Below are 19521 nucleotides of genomic sequence, written 5' to 3'. Positions count from 1 at the left end.
CAAGCAGGAGGTGCAACCCTTCTGGCAGAAGCCCAAAAATCTACTTCTCTGTGTCAGGAGCCTTTGACCTGGGTCAAAAGCTGCCGCTCATCTCCCTCCTGACCCCATCCTAATTCAAGATTCCAAGCTTCCAAAGTGCAGCTGCTTCTTTCCCAGAATCTTCAGCCAAGACCATCAGGCAGGATGCAGTCTTTCAGGCAAGAGAGAGTTAAGAGTCCACGCTCCGTTCTTGCCATAAATCTCCAGGAACTCTGCTTTGAGACAGATGCCCCGTCATTCCACTACGTGCCCTTACTTTGGGCAGCAGGAATGACGCAGTTCCCAGGAACTGGCCTGTGGCCACCCAGGGGGAATGTGACCAGGGCCACAGGGATGAACGTCACTGAGCCAGACCTCCTCACCCAAAGTCCCGTGGCAAGAAGTGCCCCCAGGCAGGCAAGTGGCTCTGTAGAAATGAAAGTGACTGGGAAGAAGGAAGGCATGACAAAGCCACGCTGAAGTCCTAGCAGGAACAGGGCAACATGAGGGGAAAGGTCCCAAGGATTCCAGATTCTTGGAACAAGAGCTTCTCAGTTACCCCAGCCCAGAAGAGGCAGGGGCGCGCAGGGAAATAACTGCATGAATGAGCTCAAAAACTGCCTTTAGTCCTAAAAGCCTCTCTTTCCAAGGCTCTGGCTTCCTTACCCACGTTCATATCCACACCTCCACACCGACCCCTTCCCTCAGATCTCCACTCTTCTGTCTTTACCAGCCAGCCTCCCTCTTGTGTTTTGGAGTGTGCAGTGTGCCTTTCCCCTCAAGCCTTCCTAATGGGCAGCATCCCCCGCCAATACACACACACAGTGACACTCCCTGGTTTCTTCCCTTTGCCATCTACATCAGAGCCACGTGGTTCAGCGCACTGACAAATAAGCCTCTACGTGTGGCTCTTGGCAAATACAGTCAGTCCTCTTATTCACAGCTTCATATTTTTGAATTTACCTCCTTACTAAGCTTTATTTGTAACCCCAAAATCAACACTCGCAGGACTCTTGGGGCCATCCATCCACATGCACAGAGTGTGAAAAAATGAGCCACCTGATACATACGTTTCTGGCTGATGTCCAACAAGAAGCTACTCTGCCTTCTTGTTTCGGCTCTCATACTGAAAACAAGTGTCCTTTCCTCGGTCCTTTTAGTGCTGTGTCTTTGACATTTTTGTGCTTTTTGTTGATGATTTTTCTCTATAAACTGGCCTCCAAGTATAGCAATTAAGTGCTTTCTAGTGCTCCTAAGTACAAGAAGGCTGTGATGTGCCTTATGGAGAAAATACTTGCATTAGACGAGCTTCGTTCAGGCAGAAGTTATACCACTGTTGGCTGTGAGTTCAGTGTTAATGAGTCAACAAAACGACACATGCAGAAAAAGGAAGAGGAAATTTGCCAATCTGAACATGAGTTCACTCTAGTTAAGTGCTAAAGTAACATCCGTTGTGCATGATGAAGCTATGGAAAAGATGAAAGTGCGGCTGGATTTGTGGATTCCATCTGGCACTAAGCCTGCGAGGTCACGAGAGATTAAAAAAGCAGAGTGGACAGCATCATCATGAGGCTAAGAGCCAAAGAAGTTTACCGTCACATCACCCAGAGTCAGGAGAACATTCAACCCTTTGCAGTTAGTGTTTTATTATCAAGACATATTGCATATAATTGATTATAAGAAACATACTAAATAAGGGGTCTTTAAACAGAAACACACATATAACAAAGTTATGTATTGATTGGCTGACAAAAATGTTGTGACCAGAAGCTCTTAGGAACCTATCCCTCTATTTCCCCTAGGAGCAAAACCTCGGTACTTGCCAATTCAGTGTCTGTGGCAACTTTATAGAATATGACTACCACAGATAATGAGAATTGATTGTATTTACCTCTGCCTTAGCACCACCTTCATGTAGATGGGGTTCGTGGAGGATACAGACCAACTGTATACTCCACAATGGCCAGCACACACAAAGGGGAGATGCTTTTCTTTGCCAATCCCCTGGCCTGCTATAATCCTCCCATAGTCTCACTCCATATCTCAAATGGAGAAGTCATATATATATATATGTATACACACACACACACACACACACACACATACACACACACACACACACACACCCCTATCCAGGTCAGTAACAAAGATTCTACTTTTGCTCAAAACAGCCCATCCCACACCCTTTTATAAGACTGCCATGAGGGGAATGTCAGCTCCATAAGGACAGGATCTTTGTTCTACGCTTGATAAGTCAACAAGAGGCTACAACAACACCTGGCATACAATAGGTGCTCAGTCAATAGCTACTGAAGAAAAGAAAATAATAAATTTTTTAAAATCCCCACCCAGACACGTGAAGTAATAACCTACATTTGACATATCCTTGAGTTTATATCCCACCTTTGCAGAACATCAGCCTCCCCAGGCTCTCATCCTCCATTTATGAAATGTTTTTTCTTTTTTTTTTTTTTGAGACAGAGTCTCACCCTTTCACCCAGACTGGAGTGCAGTGGTGCAATCACAGCTCCATGCAGCCTTGACTTTTCAGGCTCACGCAATCCTTCTGTCTCAGCCTCCTAAGTAGCTAGGATCACAAGCAAGCACCACCATGGCTGCTTTTTTTTTTTAAAGAAATGGTGTCTCACCATGTTGCCCAGGGTGCTATTGAACTCCTGGGCTCAAGCAATCCTCCCACCTCAATCTCCCAAAGTGCCAGGATTACAGGCATGAGCCACCACTCCTGGTCATGGAAGGTTTTCTACAAACAAAATCAATGCCTAGAATTTCCCAATAAAGGACCACTATAATACTCTGTTCTTCTAGGATTAACATAATAGGTCAGAAGATTAATTGATACGCTTGACCCATTTCATTTCATTCGAAACACAATTCTCCATCCATTCAAGGCCCATGCCACACTATACCTTTGAGCATAGAGTGCTTTTGATCAGTCAAAAGGTAAGTCAGCTACTCCCTCCCTCATCATTTTCGATCCTCCAGCACATTCTGTCCTCACAAATAACTCACTATGCACTCAGCCTACCTGGGCTCACTCTTATACACCTGGCACAATCTATCTTCCATAGCCCCCTCCCAGCCAGGAGAGGCCTGTTTCCTCTTCTACCAATAGGTTCTTTGTGGTGGTGATCTTTTTTTTATTACGAGGCAGCACATTCACCAGATACTCAACGTTTGGTAGAAAAATACATCTGGGATAATCTTACATTTGTTGGATCCAAATGCTTTACACGTACTAATTCAATCGCTGTAGTTAACTGCAAAAGTAGCTAGAATACTTTGCAGGTAGAGTTTATCGTTCCCAACTCTTGAATGTGGACTGGTCCCATGACTGACTTTAGCCCATAAGATGTTAATAAACATGAAACAAGCAGAGGCTTGAAAAGGGTTCACCCTTTTTGTTCCTGGAATCTCAACACTGTATGAAAATGACCAGGCTAGCCTGGTGGATGAAAGATACATGTGGCCCAGTCACCCCTGCTACCCTAGCTGACCACCAACCAACTGCTTGATAGACAAGGCCAAGATCAGCCAGCCGCCCTGCTAAACCACCAACTGATTGTAAATGTGAGAGATCAGCTCTAAGCCCAAGATCAGAAAAACTGGCCAACAAAACCATAAGCTAAATAAATGTCTTAAGCCATTAAGTTTTAGGGTGGTTTGTTTCATAGCAAAAGCTAACTGATAATACAACTTTTCTTTCTTTTTAAGAGACAGGGTCTCACCCTGTACTCGAGGATGGAATGCAGTGGCACAATCATAGCTCACTGCACTCTGGAACTCGTGGACTCAAGCAACCCTCCTGCCTCTGCCTCCTGAGTAGCCAGGAATACAGGCATGCACCACCATGCCTGGCTACTTTTTGTAGAGATGGGGGTCTCACTACATTGCCTAGGCTGGCCTCGAACTCTTGGCTTCAAGCATTCCTCCTGCCTTGGCCTCCCAAAGTGCTGGGATTACAGGCCTGAGATCCCTCAACCAGCCAACTCCATTTTATGGATGAAAAAAAATTGAGGCACAGAGATTAGGTAACCTGCCAAAGGTCCCACAGCCTTTAAGAGGTGAGCCTACAAGTCACTCTACAAGTTTCAAATGCTTTTCCACTCCTTTAGAAAAGGACATCTCCTTTTCTAAAGGAGGTTATATGTAAGACATGGCCTTATATGGCCCCATAGGCACAAAACAGGCAACTTTCAGCACTAAATAACCCCCACTATTTTGCACTTATGCTGCCCATCAAGTTTGCAAAGTGCTCTGCTCTCTTCTGACACATTCTAACCATTCAAAAATAACAAGTGTTGCCCAACGTCCATGGATGAATAGATAAATAAAATGTGGTATATACATTCAGTGAAAGGAAATTCTGACACATGCTGTAACATGGATGAATGTTGAGGACATTATGCTAAGTGAAATAAGCCAGTAACGAAATGAAAAATACTACATGATCCCTCAATACTTACATGAGGTACCTAGGGTAGTGAAATTCACAGAACTAGAAAACAGAAGTGGTGGTTGCCTGAGCTTGGGAGAGGCGGGGAATGGAGAGTTAGTGTTGAACGGGTACAGAGTTTCCGTCTGGGAAGATGCAAGGGTTCTAGAGGGGGATGGTGGTGAGCGCTGCACAGCAAGTGAATGTGCATCCACAGTGTGAATGTCTTAATGCCATTCTTAAGAACGGTTAAAATGGGGGAGAGGCAAAAAAGAAGAGTAAAAATGGTATATTTTGTGTTGTATGTACCTTACCACAATTTTCTTAAAGAGGAGAAAATAAGGGTTGGGACTGACAGCGATAAAATGACAGGTCCAAAGCCACTATTAGACCAGTCAGCACCCAGGGAGCCAGGTAAGCAAGATACACCCTGCTTTTCAGCGTCACTGAGTCACACGGGCTCTGCCCTCATCAGACGGCTCCCCCATCACATGCTGAAGGCCAGATGGGCTGGCAGATATGTCAAAGCAGATATGCCAAAGCTTAAAAACAAGCTTGGGCTCAAGGACAAAAACTCTCAAATCAAAGCCAGTGCCCTGCCCCCAACCTGGCATAGAAAACACACATCATGTTCTACCTCTGCTTGGCGGAATTTGGACTTGGTTTTCAAGATCACAGAACTGTATCTGACTCATTGGCTGGAAAATGAGCTCATATCAGGAAAAGTAAAATTGATGCAAATTTTTAATGAACCGGTACAATTTCTACCAGCCCAATATTAGATTTTTTTTTTTTTTAAAGTCAGGGTCTTGCTCTGTCACCCAGGCTGGAGTACAAGAGGCATCATGGCTCACTGCAGTCTTGAACTTCTGTGCTCAAGCAATCCTCCTGCTTCAGCCTCCTGAGGGCTGGGACCACAGGCACATATCACTATATCCAGTGAATTTTATAATTTTTTTTATGTCATATAGAGACAAGATCTCACTATGTTTCCCAGGCTGAAATTACCAATCTTTGTAAACTCTTCACAGAAAATCAAGTGTAGGAGGTTTTTCCCTTTCAAGTACCCTCAATTGAAATGCTGAATAGATAGCCATGGATATTCCAGACATATAAAACCACCACTATACTATCTTATTTTTCTCCAAATAGCATATGTACTTTTATTTCAAAATATTCACAAAGTTAAGAAAAAGTACAGTACAGATAACTTTTTGCATTCAACCATTTGAGTGAGGACCTGATGCTCCATCACCCCCCAAATACTTTTTGTAGTTGCTATTTGCTACAAATAAGGACTGTCTCTCACATCATAATAATGTAACCATCAAAAGTAGAAAACGCATTGACACATGACTACCATGTAATTATCATGATTTCTTTAAAAAAAAAATGGGATATAAATAGTAAGAGAAGGTACTGGGACTTATTTTCTTCTTTTTGTCTATTTTCTAAATTTTCTACAATAAAGTCTCCTTTTTTAACGAAGCCGAAACCCAAGCTCATGCTGGGATTCCGCTGTCAAACGCACTATCTCACTTAAATCCTAAGGCCCCCCTGAGATAGCCAGGGCTGTTCCCTTGACTACCAGCATTTCATGAACGAGGACGCAGGGACCCTGAGGTTGCAGAGCCTCCTGAGTCGAAGTAGAAGGAACTGCTATCTGAAGGAGTCTCTCAGGCACCATTCCCTGCTGTACATAGCCAGAGAGGTTTGTAAATATAAAAAGGAAGGGGGTGGGGACAAGAACAGAGGAAGAAAACAGGAAGCCCCACTTGGCAGCAGCTGGAGATGGACATCGCCCCCCTCACCATCAGGAAGGTGAGAGGAACATTCGCACACAAAACAAGCTCATCCATCTGGCCTGAGCAGCCCGTCCTCCACAGAGATGAAACGTGACATCCATGCCCTGCCTCAGCCTTTGAACATCCTTCCAGTTCCTTCGCTATTGACAAACAAGGTCCCTTGGGGTTGAGGGGTAGGAGTTAGGTTAGGAATCTAACCTTTTCTACCCTGCTTCTTCCTGCCCACCTGCAAGAAGGAAGGAGATTACGGGGAGGGCTTGCAGGCATAAAGCCAGGCAGGACGCTCTCAACATTCATCTTCATCTTCGGCTCTGCCCATTAAGAGTGACTCACTCATCCCCAGGACCTAGGCATCATCCGATTCGACCAGATGACTCAGTGCCTTGCCCAAGGGACTCAGTAATTGTCCTATTGTCCTCACTGGCCAAGAGAAGGGATGAAGAGATGGAGAGGCGCCACCATCCACTGCTTCCCAACAGACTAGGAGCCTCCCAGCCAGCTCCCTCCTACCTCTTTTGCCATCAAAGAAGATTTGGGGTGCAGAAGAACAGGGAGTGGTGTGAAATCCGCTTCAGGATGTGTCACAGCCAGCTGGGGACCCACCTGCTAAATGGGATTTGAGTGAACCCAACCCAGACAAGGCTGGATTTGCCAGTCATGCCACTCTCCATCTGCTTACCTAGCTACCGGGTGGGAAAGAGGCTGTAAGTAAAGGAGCAACGGAGAGGAAAAGCTCATGACTTCAAGGGAGGTCAGGGGAGGAACCTCTGGTCTGTTGGCGGGTCCCCAACATCATTTACTAGTTTGTTCATTTATTGATTTATACACTATTTGAGCACCTTCTGTATACTGGCACTGCAGACCTGGTAAGGAGCCAAACGAATGAAACTCTCTGCCCTTGTGGAGCTTCACTTACTGTAAACAAGTAAATTATACCAGGTCAGATGGGGAGAAGGCCCACAGGGAAAAAGGGAAGCAAGGCATGGGGGCTGGGGCTGGCAGGGATGGTGGGCTGGGAATTACCATTTTAAATGTTAGCCTGAGAAGGCCTCATGGATAAAGGGACATTTGAGCAGAAACCTGAAGGAGATGAGGAATCGCGCTATGAAAATACCAGGGTTAGGACACCACCAAACAGAGGAAAAGGCAAGTCCAAAGACCTGAGGCGGGAGCACGTTTCACATCAGCACAGCCAAGAGAACGACCTGAATCAGAGGACCAGCCTCGAGAAACCCTGACACAAAGCCCCCGAGAGCCATCTCTGCCCCCACACCTGAACTCGGGGACCAGGCAAGGGAAACTTAAGGTAGAGAAGACGCTTCTGCGACTCCAACGGGATGTTTTAACAGACCATCCTTCAATCATTCTGCAGCATGGGCACATGGCCTGCTTTTAATAGACACGCGTGGGCTAAATGGCATCACAGAACCATAAATCCCCGTGTTAAAGACTTTCAGGAAAGGAGGTTTTCTGAATTCCTCGATATTTATCCAATGTTTAAATTAAATCCTTAGAAGCTTCTCCTCAAACCTAACCTGAACCCTCCGTACTTCTGTTTCAGGTCAAGAATGATACAACCTCGGCCTACAGTGGGTAGGACACATCCTCAACTTGGGGGGCATCTCAAAGATTGATGCAACATGGACACTTTGGAGGGGGAATGCCTCCGGGTGCTGGAATCTGTGGGAATTGGAAAGTCCTTTTTAGAGAAGGGTTTCTTCTCCCGGAACGCTAGAAGCCTGGGCGGGGCCCAGCTGGAAGTGGAGAAAGGGAGAGGCTGCTGCTCAAGGCTTGTACAGACCAACGAGCCATCAGAACTTTGAAGTGTACAGTCCAGTGCACCAGGCCAGGGAAGGAAGGAGGGTTTCAGGCAGCCACTCTGTCTAGGAATAAAGGCAACATATCTGGCAAGGTCCAACCAGAAACTTCAGCTCAGGGTTCGGAGCACAAGACCCAAACACACAGATAGGATCCTGGTAGAACTCCCAAAGCAACAAGGGGCTCCCTTGAAGAGAAATTTGAGAGATGCATGGAGATAGGGAAAAGAAGAGGAATGGTTAAGTCCTGGCCTCATTCTCTATGGGTCTATCTTAATATATTCCTAGATTTCTGGGACTTAATTTCCAAAGGGTCCATCCTACTGATATCTCCCCTACAGTACACAACATGCTGTGCACATACACAGTAGGTGCTCAGAAACTTTGCGTTGTTGTTGTTAATTTTTTCTTTTTTTTTTTTTTTTTTTTGTTTCTGAGACATACTTGTGCTCTGTCGCCCAGGCTGGAGTGCAGTGGCACAATCTCAGCTCACTGCAACCTCCACCTCCTAGGTTCAAGCGATTCTCATGCCTCTGCCTCCCGAGTAGCTGGGATTACAGGCGCCCACCACCACACCTGGTTAATTGTTGTATGTTTAGAAGAGAGGGGTTTCAACATGTTGGCCAGGCTGATCCCGAACTCCTGACCTCAAGTGATCTGCCCACCAAGTGATCAGCTTCCAAGAGTGCTGGGATTACAGACGTGAGCCACCATGCCCAGCCTCACTAAACATCTTCTTACAAGTGGACACTTTTGAAGGCAGCATCTTCTATCGTGTCATAAACACACCACAGGGACAGCACTGGGTCATTCGCTAGTGAACTACAATTTGGACGAACTGCTTAGATCTTCTTGGGAAATCTGAACTCTCATCTCAAGAGGCATCACAAGGTTGGTGATTCACATTAGCTCTCTAATTGGGAAGCCCAAGCGGGCTGAGGAAGGTGAATACAGGCCCCCAGCCCAGGGCCTGCCACACGGCAGGTACCAGTAACTATTGAGGGCTCTTTACCTTCCCCGTTCACAGGGCGTGACTATCAGCGGCTGCAGGTGACACAAGTGGCACATCACGTCACACAGCAGCCAAAGGAAGACCAACTCCTAAACCAGAACCCATTTCCACGCAGCCCCCTGCAATCGCCTGATCACAGCTCCCCTCCGCCACTCCCTTTCCAGTCTGTTTCACCGCTTCTTATTTGGGCTCTCAGGACAAAGAACCAAAGTTTCAGCAGGACGATGGCCACGGAAGTCAGAATCCGCTAAGGAGTGTATAAGAACTCACCTAGCTAAACACTCCCAAGAGTGAGGCGAACACGAGGGAGGAAGCGCATCTTCCTACCGCTGCCTGACAGGTTGTCATTAGGAGCGGAGGAGGAACACGTTCTGGACATGTCCCCGTAAGCACACCCAGCCCCAGCTCAGGGAGCACCCACTTGCAGGGTCATCCAAATGCCAGCACTCACACCCTATTAATAGTGTCGAGCACTGAAATGAAGCAGACTGCGGTGGGGTGGGTCACTGCAGATAAGACATATAGGACTCAAGCTCCTAGCCTTCAGCAGGAGATACAGAGTCAAAGGCACACTCAAAACTGAGGGGTAGGGAGGCTTGAGGGAGTGGAGACATCTATGGGGCTATCTTACCTGCCTCGCCACCCTCCGTGCTTCCCAGTAGGGCTTGGAGTCTTCCACAGCTTTGCCAATTTTCTTCACCAGTTCGTCCAGTTTCACCGTTGCTTCAACCAGAACAGAGCGGAACTTCTGACGAGCATCCTGCAGCCAGGGGAAACCGAGGAAACACAGTTCAGGCTTAAGAAGGGATCTGCAAACACCTACTGGACCTAGACAAAAACACCAACAAACGACTTTACCCAACATACAGACCTCTAAAGTAGCACCTTTGTAAGACAGTGTCTAGAGCAGCACCGCCCAAAAGAGCTTCCTGCCACGGCGGAAACGTCCCGTGCTCTGCGCTGTGCAGTGCGGCGGCCACCAACCACATGTGGCTACCGAGCGCTTGGAACTGGCTGGTGTGACTGAGGAAAGGAGTTTTTAGTTTATTTAATTTTAATCAGGCCGGGCGTGTTAGCTCAAGCCTGTAATCCCAGCACTTTGGGAGGCCTAGGCAGGCGGATCACTTGAGGTCAGGAGTTGGATACCAGCCTGGCCAACATGGCAAAACCCCATCTCTACTAAAAATACAAAAATTAGCCAGGTGTGGTGTCAGGCACCTGTAGTCCCAACCACTCAGAAGGCTGGGGCACAAGAATCTCTTGAACCCAGGAGACAGAGCTTGTGGTGAGCAGAGATCATGCCCCTGCACTCCAGCCTGGGTGACAAAGCACAACTGTCTCAAAAAAAAAAAAAAATTTAGTGAGCAACAACGCAAAGTTTCTGAGCACCTACTGTGTATGTGCACAGCATGTTGTGCACTGTGGGGAGATATCGGTAGGATGGACCCTTTAGAAATTAAGCCTATCTCTGCTAAAACTACAAAAATTAGTCGGGCACAGTGGGGGGGCACCTGTAATCTCAGCTACTCAGGAGGCTGAGGCAGGACAATCATTTGAATCAGGAGGCAGAGCTTGCAGTGAGCCGAGATCATGCCACCGCACTCCAGCCTGGGTGACAGAGTGAGACACTGTCTCAAAAAAAAAAAATAATTCATTCACTATATTTAAAATTTTTTAATTAACATGGCTAACAACTACTATATTGGATAGCATGGTATAGATTCAAAAGCTTTGTCCAGGACCTCTGGACAGCATGTTGTCAAAGTTCAGGATTTTAATCAGAGACATGGATTCAACGCTGACTAAACATCTTTCTGGGGAAGAATGTCCAACCGCCTCTGGCAGCTTCAGTCCAAATGATGCTGTCAACGTTAAACACTGAGTGCAAATTTATTTATTTATTTACCACATGCCAGACCTGGTGCTGGGCCTTAGGCGTGGCCCTGTCTCCAGGGCACTTACAGCCTGGTGGGTGAGGTAGGTATTACAGCCCATTCCAGAAAAGTCAGTGACAAGGTAGGAATGGTCCAGGCGCCATGGAATTCAGCAGGGAAGAATGGCACCAGACCATGTATCAGAGGGAGAGTCACAGGAAACTTCCAGAGGAGTACAAAAGTCCAAAGCATGAATAGGAATTCAGGGGAGGGAAAGAAAATACTGAGTCCCAAGCAGGCAGCAGAGCCTGTGTCCAGATAAGAGGGGAATGGGAACAGCATGGTGTTTGCAAGAAACCAAAGGAGGCCGGAGGTCTGGAATGTGGAGAATGGCAAGAGATAAGGGGTGGCCATCCATCCTGGCAACAGCAACTAGTAACTTGGACCTTGACAGGAGTTAGGAAGGCAAAGGAGGACTGTGTAAGGCTTAATCATGTTGTAAAAGTCAAGAAACCAGATCCAAGAGGTATGAGAGAAAAAAAAAAAGTTAAATAAGTTAGTCCCAGGTCTAGGAAGACCTATTAGGAGGGATCAGGTCAGTGACTCAAACCCCACATCCCCTCTACCTCTCCCTCAGTCATCTGCCTGACAAAGCCACACCTAGGGGAGGGAGGGACACATGCATAAGTTTTTAAAAAAATGGGAAACGGAGGCCAGGCACGGTGGATCACGCCTGTAATCCCAGCACTTTGGGAGGCCAAGGCGGCTGGATCACCTGAGGTCAAGAGTTCGAGACCAGCCTGACCAACACGGAGAAACCCTGTCTCTACTAAAAATACAAAATTAGCTGGGCGTGGTGGCACATGCCTGAAATCCTCAGCCTCAGGAGACTGAGGCAGGAGAATCACTTGAACCTGGGAGGCAGAGGTTGCAGTGAGCCGAGATTGCTCCATTGCACTCCATCCTGGACAACAAGAGCTAAACTCTGTCTCAAAAAAAAAAAAAAGGAAAATGGCCGGGCACAGTGGCTCACACCTGTATTCCCAACACTTTGGGAGGCCCAGGTGGGAGGATCGCTTGAGCCCAGGAGTTCAACACCAGGCTGGAGGATATAGTAAGACCCTGTCTCTATAAAACACAAAACTAGTGGCCAGGTGCGGTGGCTCACACCTGTAATCCCAGCACTTTGGGAGGCCGACACGGGCAGTTCACGAGGTCAGGAGATCGAGACCATCCTGGCTAACAAGGTGAAACCCTGTTTCCACTAAAAATACAAAAAAATTAGCCGGGCGTGGTGGCCGACGCCTGTCGTTCCAGCTCCTTGGGAGGCTGAAGCAGGAAAATGGCATGAACCCAGGAGGCAGAGCTTGCAAGTGAGCCAAGATGGTGCCACTGCACTCCAGCCTGGGCAACAGAGTGAGACTCCATCTCAAAAAAAAAAAAAAAAAACCTAGCTGGGCATGGTGGCATGTGCCTACGGCCAGGGCGGGAAGATCGCTTAAGCCCAGAAGTTTGAGGCCATAGTGAGCCGAGATCACACCACTGCATTCCAGCCTGGACGACAGACCCTGTCTCAAAACAAAAAGAAAAGAAAAGAAAAGAAAAGGGGAAGTGGATACTCCAAAGGAAAAACACATGATCACGAGCTATGAGGCTGGAGACTCAACACCCACCTGCTGGTAAAACATGTATTCTATTGGCTAGAGGGGCCTGCCTCACAAGTAACTATCGGAAAAATGTTATTTTTTTTTTTTTGAGAGAGTCTTGCTCTGTCACCCAGGCTGGAATGCAGTGGCATGATCTCGGCTCACTGTATGTAACCTCTGGCTCCCGGATACAAGCAACTCTTGTGCCTCAGCCTCCCAAGTAGCTGGAACTACAGGTGTGCGCCACCACGCCCAGCTAATTTTTTTTTCCATATTTTTAGTAGAGATGAGGTGTCACATGTTGTCCAGGCTGGCCTCAAGTAATCTACCTGCCTAGGCCTCCCAAGATGCTGGGATTACAGGCGTGAGCCACTGTACCTAGCCAAAATTTTATTTCTAAACATGCAATTGCAGGGGTCTCATGGGGGTAGAGGAGGCTCTGATCAGTTCTAAAGCATCCCGTCATCCCAAGCTGCGGGCTTGCTAGATGGGTTTGAAAATGCCGCCGGCATTCCAAAATATGAGGGTAAAAGCTCTACCTCCCATGGGAACGCCTCAGTTCCCGAGGCTGGATCCCACATCCAACACAGGCTTTGCCCCCTTTCCCCTGGTTCTGTGCCATCATCATCATCCTGATTTCCTCTGCCTTCTCCCTTATCAGACCAGGCTTAGGGTCATCCGCTGCAGCTTCTACAGGCAGAAAACAAGACTAGCCTTGTTCTCGGGGGAAGTGCCCAGGGAATGGAGAAGCCCCACAGAGCTTCTACAGGACTTGGTTTCCAGCAAGTGGGAAGCAGCATGCTGTCAAAACCCAGGATTTTAATCAGAAACAGATTCGATGCTGACTAAAGTTCCTTCTGCAAGGCCCTAAGCAGGGCCTTCTCTATGAACCATACCTATAAAATTGTTACTTTCCATCCCATAGGGAGGGCTCTTAGAAGGAATCAAGGAGAATACAAATGTAAAACATTTAACAATTTCTGGGCACACAGTCAGTGCTCAATAAATGTATACAATTTTTCCTCCTGGTATAAAAAGAGACCCCAAGACCCTATTAAAAACTACCCAGGGAGTTTCCCGGAGACAAGGGCACGGCGGACATAATAACCTGTTACACTGTGCAGGCAGCCGCTTTGCAAGATGCACTTGCATGCATGACCGCATCCTCACGGTCACCTCCCTGGTGGTGGGCAGTGCCAGTGCTATCCACATTCACACCACTAAGAAAACTGAGGGCCAGATTGGTCAGCGTGTGGCCTGCAGCAGGTCACATCATCCCCCACGCCTACTCTGTTAAATGAGAACTGGGCCCCAAAGCAGTGGCCTATGGACCAATAAGCTTAGTGCATTTGGCTGGTATGCTGTGTAGTAAATGTCAGGGAAAATTCACATTTTTAAAAAAAAAAGTGAATTCTCAAATTTTTAGTTTAAAGAAAGAAAAATAGCTAGGAGTAGACCAGAAGGTGCCCCCTTAGGCAGGGGTTACCCTCCTCTCCAGTCCCTATCACTCTGGTGCCTGAATCACTCATTCAGGTTCCCTGCCCAGCAGCTAAAGACATCTGATCTGCCAAGAGCTCTTTAGGGCACTGGTGAATACAACCCACCAACACTGCCTTTGTGGAGAAAGAAGGATGGATACAGGGCACAGACTGACTGACTGCTATGTGACAGGCACTGCTGTCAGGGCTTTAACCCCACCAATTTGTGCAATCACTAACAATCCTAACAGGTAGGTGCCATTGTTGTTATCCACATTTTACAAACGAGGAAATAGAGGCAAGGAGAAGAAAGGTAACTTGCCCAAGGTCACAGAGCTGGGAAATGACAGAGCAACAATTAGAGTCAAGCAGTGCTAAGACTACTTATCCACACTGAGCAACAGACACACGGCTGAGAAGGCCGCCCAACCCAAGTCAGACGTGAAGAAAGGGGATTCCACCAGACAGAGAAGGCGGTCATTCGACCCTCCAGCATGGACAGGCTGGCCTGGTAGGGGCTGGAGCCAGGAAGCCTCCTGGGCCACATAAAGGCATCTGAACTTCATCCCATGAGCAATGGGAGACCATGGCATGGTGGGGGGAAGGGGAGATTACTTCTTGTTTCTTTTTTTGCAGAAGATTTTCTGGTGCTAGTTCATCACTGAAATCCTGTGTCCCTCTGCTATTCTCTATTTGCCATTTCTCTTCCTTTGGCCATCAATCATATCTCAAAATTGAACCTTTTAACCTGGTTCTGTGTGGTGGCTTTTCTTCCCATAGGGTTACTTAAGTCTCAAGTAATTTATTTCCAATGCACCCTTTGTCAGAAATAATTAAAGAATGCATTCTACCACAAAAAGGAAACATAATCATAGTTTACTAGATGGCTCAACTGTGAATAGCACTTACCTAGCTGCAATAAGGTACTCAAATACTGACCACCATGGATTCTGTTGAGAGGACAGGAGATAGGAAAAGTACGAGACCGAGGGCGAAAAGAGACAAAACCTCATCTTCCACAGCAGGATGTCAACAGATAGTCACCCAAACGAAAAAAATCAAGTAGTCGTCACACACTACATACTACTTGGGCACAGAAGTAAATACCTCCATCAGCTAAAATATATTAAACTCATATAGTTAACTGTCTAGGGGAGGAAAAACAGGGGTAGGGTGGGCGAATGGGATAGTATAGGGCTTTTTGTTTGCTTTATTTTGTGTTTTTGTTTTTTGGGGGGTTTTGGGGTTTTCATTTTCACTTGCTCTTAGCCGAAAGACTGAGAAGCATTGGGGTTTTTGTTTTCTTAAGAGACAGAGTCCTGCTATGAGGCCCAGGCTGGAGTGTGGTGGCTATTCACAGGCATGATCATACCACACTGTGGCTTCAAACTCCCGGGCTCAAGGGATCCTCCTGCCCCTCCCAAGTAGTTGGGACTACAGGTGTAGAACACCCTGCCTGGATTTTTGTTTCCAACTGTAAAATACCATAGATTTTTCTAAGCAAGGGCATGACCTGATCAAATTTAGGTTTTACAAAATTGTTACCTGGGTGCAGAGTATGTTAAAAGACCCCTCGGGTGATTCTGATGGGCAGGTTCAGGGCCCGCCAGTCTGACTGATGCCCTTTTTGTGACTATCTGTGTTAAGTGTGTGACCATCAAAGGGTATTAAACCCAGAAGACTCGATTTGACATCAGCGTTTCCTTCTATAAATGAGGTTGTGCTGCCAGGAATGATGCATGACTGGCTGACATCCAACCACCAACAAGCCTATTCATCAAAGATGCATTGAAACTAAACACAAAGCCGGTCCCCGCCCCCGCCCCCCATCCCCGTAAGAAAAAGCCCACCCAGTTGTTACCATTCCACTGAGGGTCACAGCTACTTGGGTAACAGTTCCCAAAAGTACTGAGGTATGAGAGGCCACAGACCAAAATCTTTCCTATCCCCAGCATTACAGCCCTAATATTCCTTCGTCCTCACCCCCACCTCTCAGTCCCTAGTGATGTGACAGGGCCTGGCCACAGTCATACTCCTAGCTACAGTGACTGTTCTGTGAGCAGGGGCGACAGACGTAACCCATCACAACCAATGAGACTTCATTTTGGGACCTTTCTGAAACTGTCAGAGGAACTTTCTTCCACTGAGATGTTTAAGAGAATGGAATGAAAGCCTACAGCAGACAGCAGCCATCTTGGCACCATAAGGGGAGAGCCTGACAAAGAAGAAAGAAGGGAAGGAGACCCCTAGGAGGTCCCAGTGGCACTTGGAGCCTCTGGACCCAGCAACGCCTTACAACCTACCCCTATACTCCTCTTCCCTGAGTCAAGACAGGCCCCCTTCTGCTATCATTCTATTTTGTTCAAGCTAGCTAAAATTGTATTGCTGTCACTTGTAGTTGAATTAAGCTTTAAACATGCGATTGAAAGATACACCTTATGGAAGCCATATTAACATAGGAAAGCAAGGGCCAACCAACTCACATTCTTTTTTTTTTTTTTTTTTTTTTTTGAGATGGAATCTGCTCTGTCGCCCAGACTGGAGTGCAGTGGCCAGATCTCAGCTCACTGCAAGCTCCGCCTCCCAGGTCATTCTCCTGCCTCAGCCTCCCGAGTAGCTGGGACTACAGGCGCCCGCCACCTCGCCCGGCTAGTTTTTTGTATTTTTTAGTAGAGACGGGGTTTCACCATGTTAGCCAGGATGGTCTCGATCTCCTGACCTCATGATCCGCCCGTCTCGGTCTCCCAAAGTGCTGGGATTACAGGCGTGAGCCACTGCGCCCGGCCCCAACCCACATTCTGTAGCATGGCAAAGCACTGTAATTAAATACAGTTTGCTGGAGGGCTTCTGCCCCTGACAATAAATCCATGTGTATAAGGAGCAGAGTCTGTAGAATTTAGTTCAACCTAGCTTTTATGAAGCATTTCTTTAGATACATCTTAAAGCTACCTTGCCACAATTGAACTTGGGCTTTTTGTCTTGTTTCTTAGTTAAAGAAAAGACTTGACCGTGATTCTTTGTCTCCTGCAATTACAAGCAAATGTGTTTTCCAAGATCAAAGTGGGGATGGCTTCGGGAATGTCCAGAGAGGAGAGTAAGCTGACTGCTTTCCCTGCAGGAAATGAGCCATGGAGAGGAATGGCTCAAAAGTACAAGCTTATCTGAGAGAGCGAGCAGATCTTCCACCAGTCAAGAAAAAGAATCCATTTACCATCCCAGGGCTGTTTACCAGGGGAATTTTTAGATCAGCACTTGAAAGAATTCTCCAACAGTTTCCTCTGCTTGGAGGAGGCTTCAGCTCTTCAAATCTGAAAAGTGTGTTTCATCCATTAGGTGACTCAGACTGAAGGTAATTTATTCAAGCAAAGAATTGCTAGGGGTGGCAGAGTCTCCCTGTCTGACTGTGTCAGTGTGTCAGACACACAGCCCTGTGTCAGATAAGAGCTCAAGCTAAACCACACCAGCCAGCACCAGTCTACACTGGAAGCAGCATGCAGGTTGAACCTGCAGCACACAGGATGAGTCCCTGTTTTCTGGCCAATCGCTCACCTGCTCACCTCAATTACCTTGCCTGGAAACTGAGAATCATGGCTTTTCCTCTTCACAGGTGTCCCCAGAATTAAGTGAGATAAAGATGGGATGGTGGTGTTTAAAAAATAACTGTCCTACATGTTAGAGACAACACCATACTTCAAAAGATCCTTACTAATGCCATTTACAAGTATACCACTTTCACTTGGCAGAGAGACACACAACAACCCTGTAAAACAGGCTCAGCCAGAATTTCCATCCCGAGTTTACAGATAAGAAAACTGGAGGCCAGGTGCGGTGGCTCACTCCTGTAATCCCAGCACTTTGGGAGGCTGCAGGCACATCACCTAAGGTCAGGAGTTCGAGACCAGCCTGGCCAACATGGCAAAACCCCATCTCTACTAAAAACACAAAAATTAGTCGGGCATGGTGGGTGCCTGTAATCCCAGCTACTTGGGAGCCTGAGGCAGGAGAATTGCTTGAACCCAGGAGGTGGAGTTTGCAGTGAGCTGAGATCACACCACTGCACTCCAGCCTGGTGACAGACACTCTGTCTCAAAAGAAGAAAAACAAAAGAAAACTGGAGCCCTGGAGTTCCAGGTGACCTAATCTCTTTGCATAAGGTCACAGGACTAGTAAGTGTCCAGTGTTAGATGAAAGCAGACATTTTCAGTACTTTTTGTTCTTTGTTTTTTGAGACAGGATCCCTCTCTGTTACCCAAGCTGGATGCAGTGTCGCAATCACGGCTCACTGCAGCCTCCACCTCCTGGGCTCAAGCAATGCCCCTATCTCAGCCTCCCAAGTCGCTGGGACTACAGGCACGTACGACCACACCTGGCTAATTTTTAAATATTTTGTAGAGATGAGGTCTCACTGTGTTGCCCAGGTTGGTCTCAGACTCCTGGGCTCAAGCAATTCTCCTGCCTCGGCCTCCCAAACTGTTGTGATTACAGGCGTGAGCCACTGCGACCGGCCATCTTCAGTCTTCCAGTCCAGTGTGCCAGTCACTTCACCAGTGGTTCTCAGAGTGTGGTCTGGGGAAACCACTGGTGGGGGTGGGGCACCTGGAAACCTTTTCAAGGAGTCTGCAAGATGGAAGCCATTTTCATTAATAAAGACTTGCCATTTTCACTGTCATTCTCTTATGAGTGTTCAGTAGAGTTTTCCAGAAGCTACCTGACAGGTGGCACAGCAAGAAATGACATGAAATGCAGAAGGAGGTGAGAGAATCAGCTCTTCTATTAAAGCCAGACATTAAAGAGATTTGCCAAAGTACGTAAAACAATTACTCTTTCGTTGAATTTTTTGTTTGGAAAAATAGTCCTTTTTCATAAAATATATTATTTTTGTTAACATATAATAGGCTGATTGTCATTTTAATGAATATAGACCTTTGAAATAAATGTCTGTTGATTTCTATATGGCAAATATTAATACTATCCACAAAAATGAAGCTCTCTGGGGTACTCAATGATTACCAAGAACGTGAAGGGGGACCTGTAGCCAAAAAGTTTCCAGTGTGCTGCATGCACCTGCCCTCGGGCCTGCTCTACATAGACCCCTCTCGAACCAAAGACAAGAGTGTACGTTCAATAAGAATGAAGCAGTTGTTCCTTCTCAGATCTTGTTTAAATGCTTCTGGTTCTGTCAGGGAGAAAGACTCCATTAGGTACCACAATCTCTTCAGCACCTGCATACATTTGCTAATCTCTTTCTTAAAGAAAAGGGAAGCTAATCCAGGCTCAGAGCCTTCCATAAAGAGGAGAATCTGCTAGAATTTGATAAGGAGAACTATAAATCCACCGGAAACAACATAACATTACTCTGAAAGTCATAAGCTGTACCCTGACAAGGTGGGCACTCCCTATGTATATATTATTCTTTAA

The 19521-nt window shown here is 46.8% G+C and overlaps 1 protein-coding gene across 1 annotated transcript in view; it reads right to left on the bottom strand.

Moving 5' to 3' along the window:
- Positions 1 to 19521, bottom strand: part of SH3BP5 (SH3-domain binding protein 5 (BTK-associated)) — an 88666-nt gene that overhangs the window by 43414 nt on the left and 25731 nt on the right. The window contains exon 3 of the mRNA XM_011977959.1: positions 9737 to 9865. Within this exon, the coding sequence (XP_011833349.1) occupies positions 9737 to 9865 (129 nt within the window). The remainder of the gene's footprint in view (positions 1 to 9736; positions 9866 to 19521) is intronic.

This window comes from Mandrillus leucophaeus, unplaced genomic scaffold, assembly GCF_000951045.1.
Source record: "Mandrillus leucophaeus isolate KB7577 unplaced genomic scaffold, Mleu.le_1.0 Scaffold186, whole genome shotgun sequence".
In the NCBI taxonomy this organism is placed as follows: Eukaryota; Metazoa; Chordata; class Mammalia; order Primates; family Cercopithecidae; genus Mandrillus; species Mandrillus leucophaeus.
The sequence above is the reverse complement of the archived record's forward strand: the minus strand, read 5'-3'. Positions and strand labels throughout refer to the sequence as shown.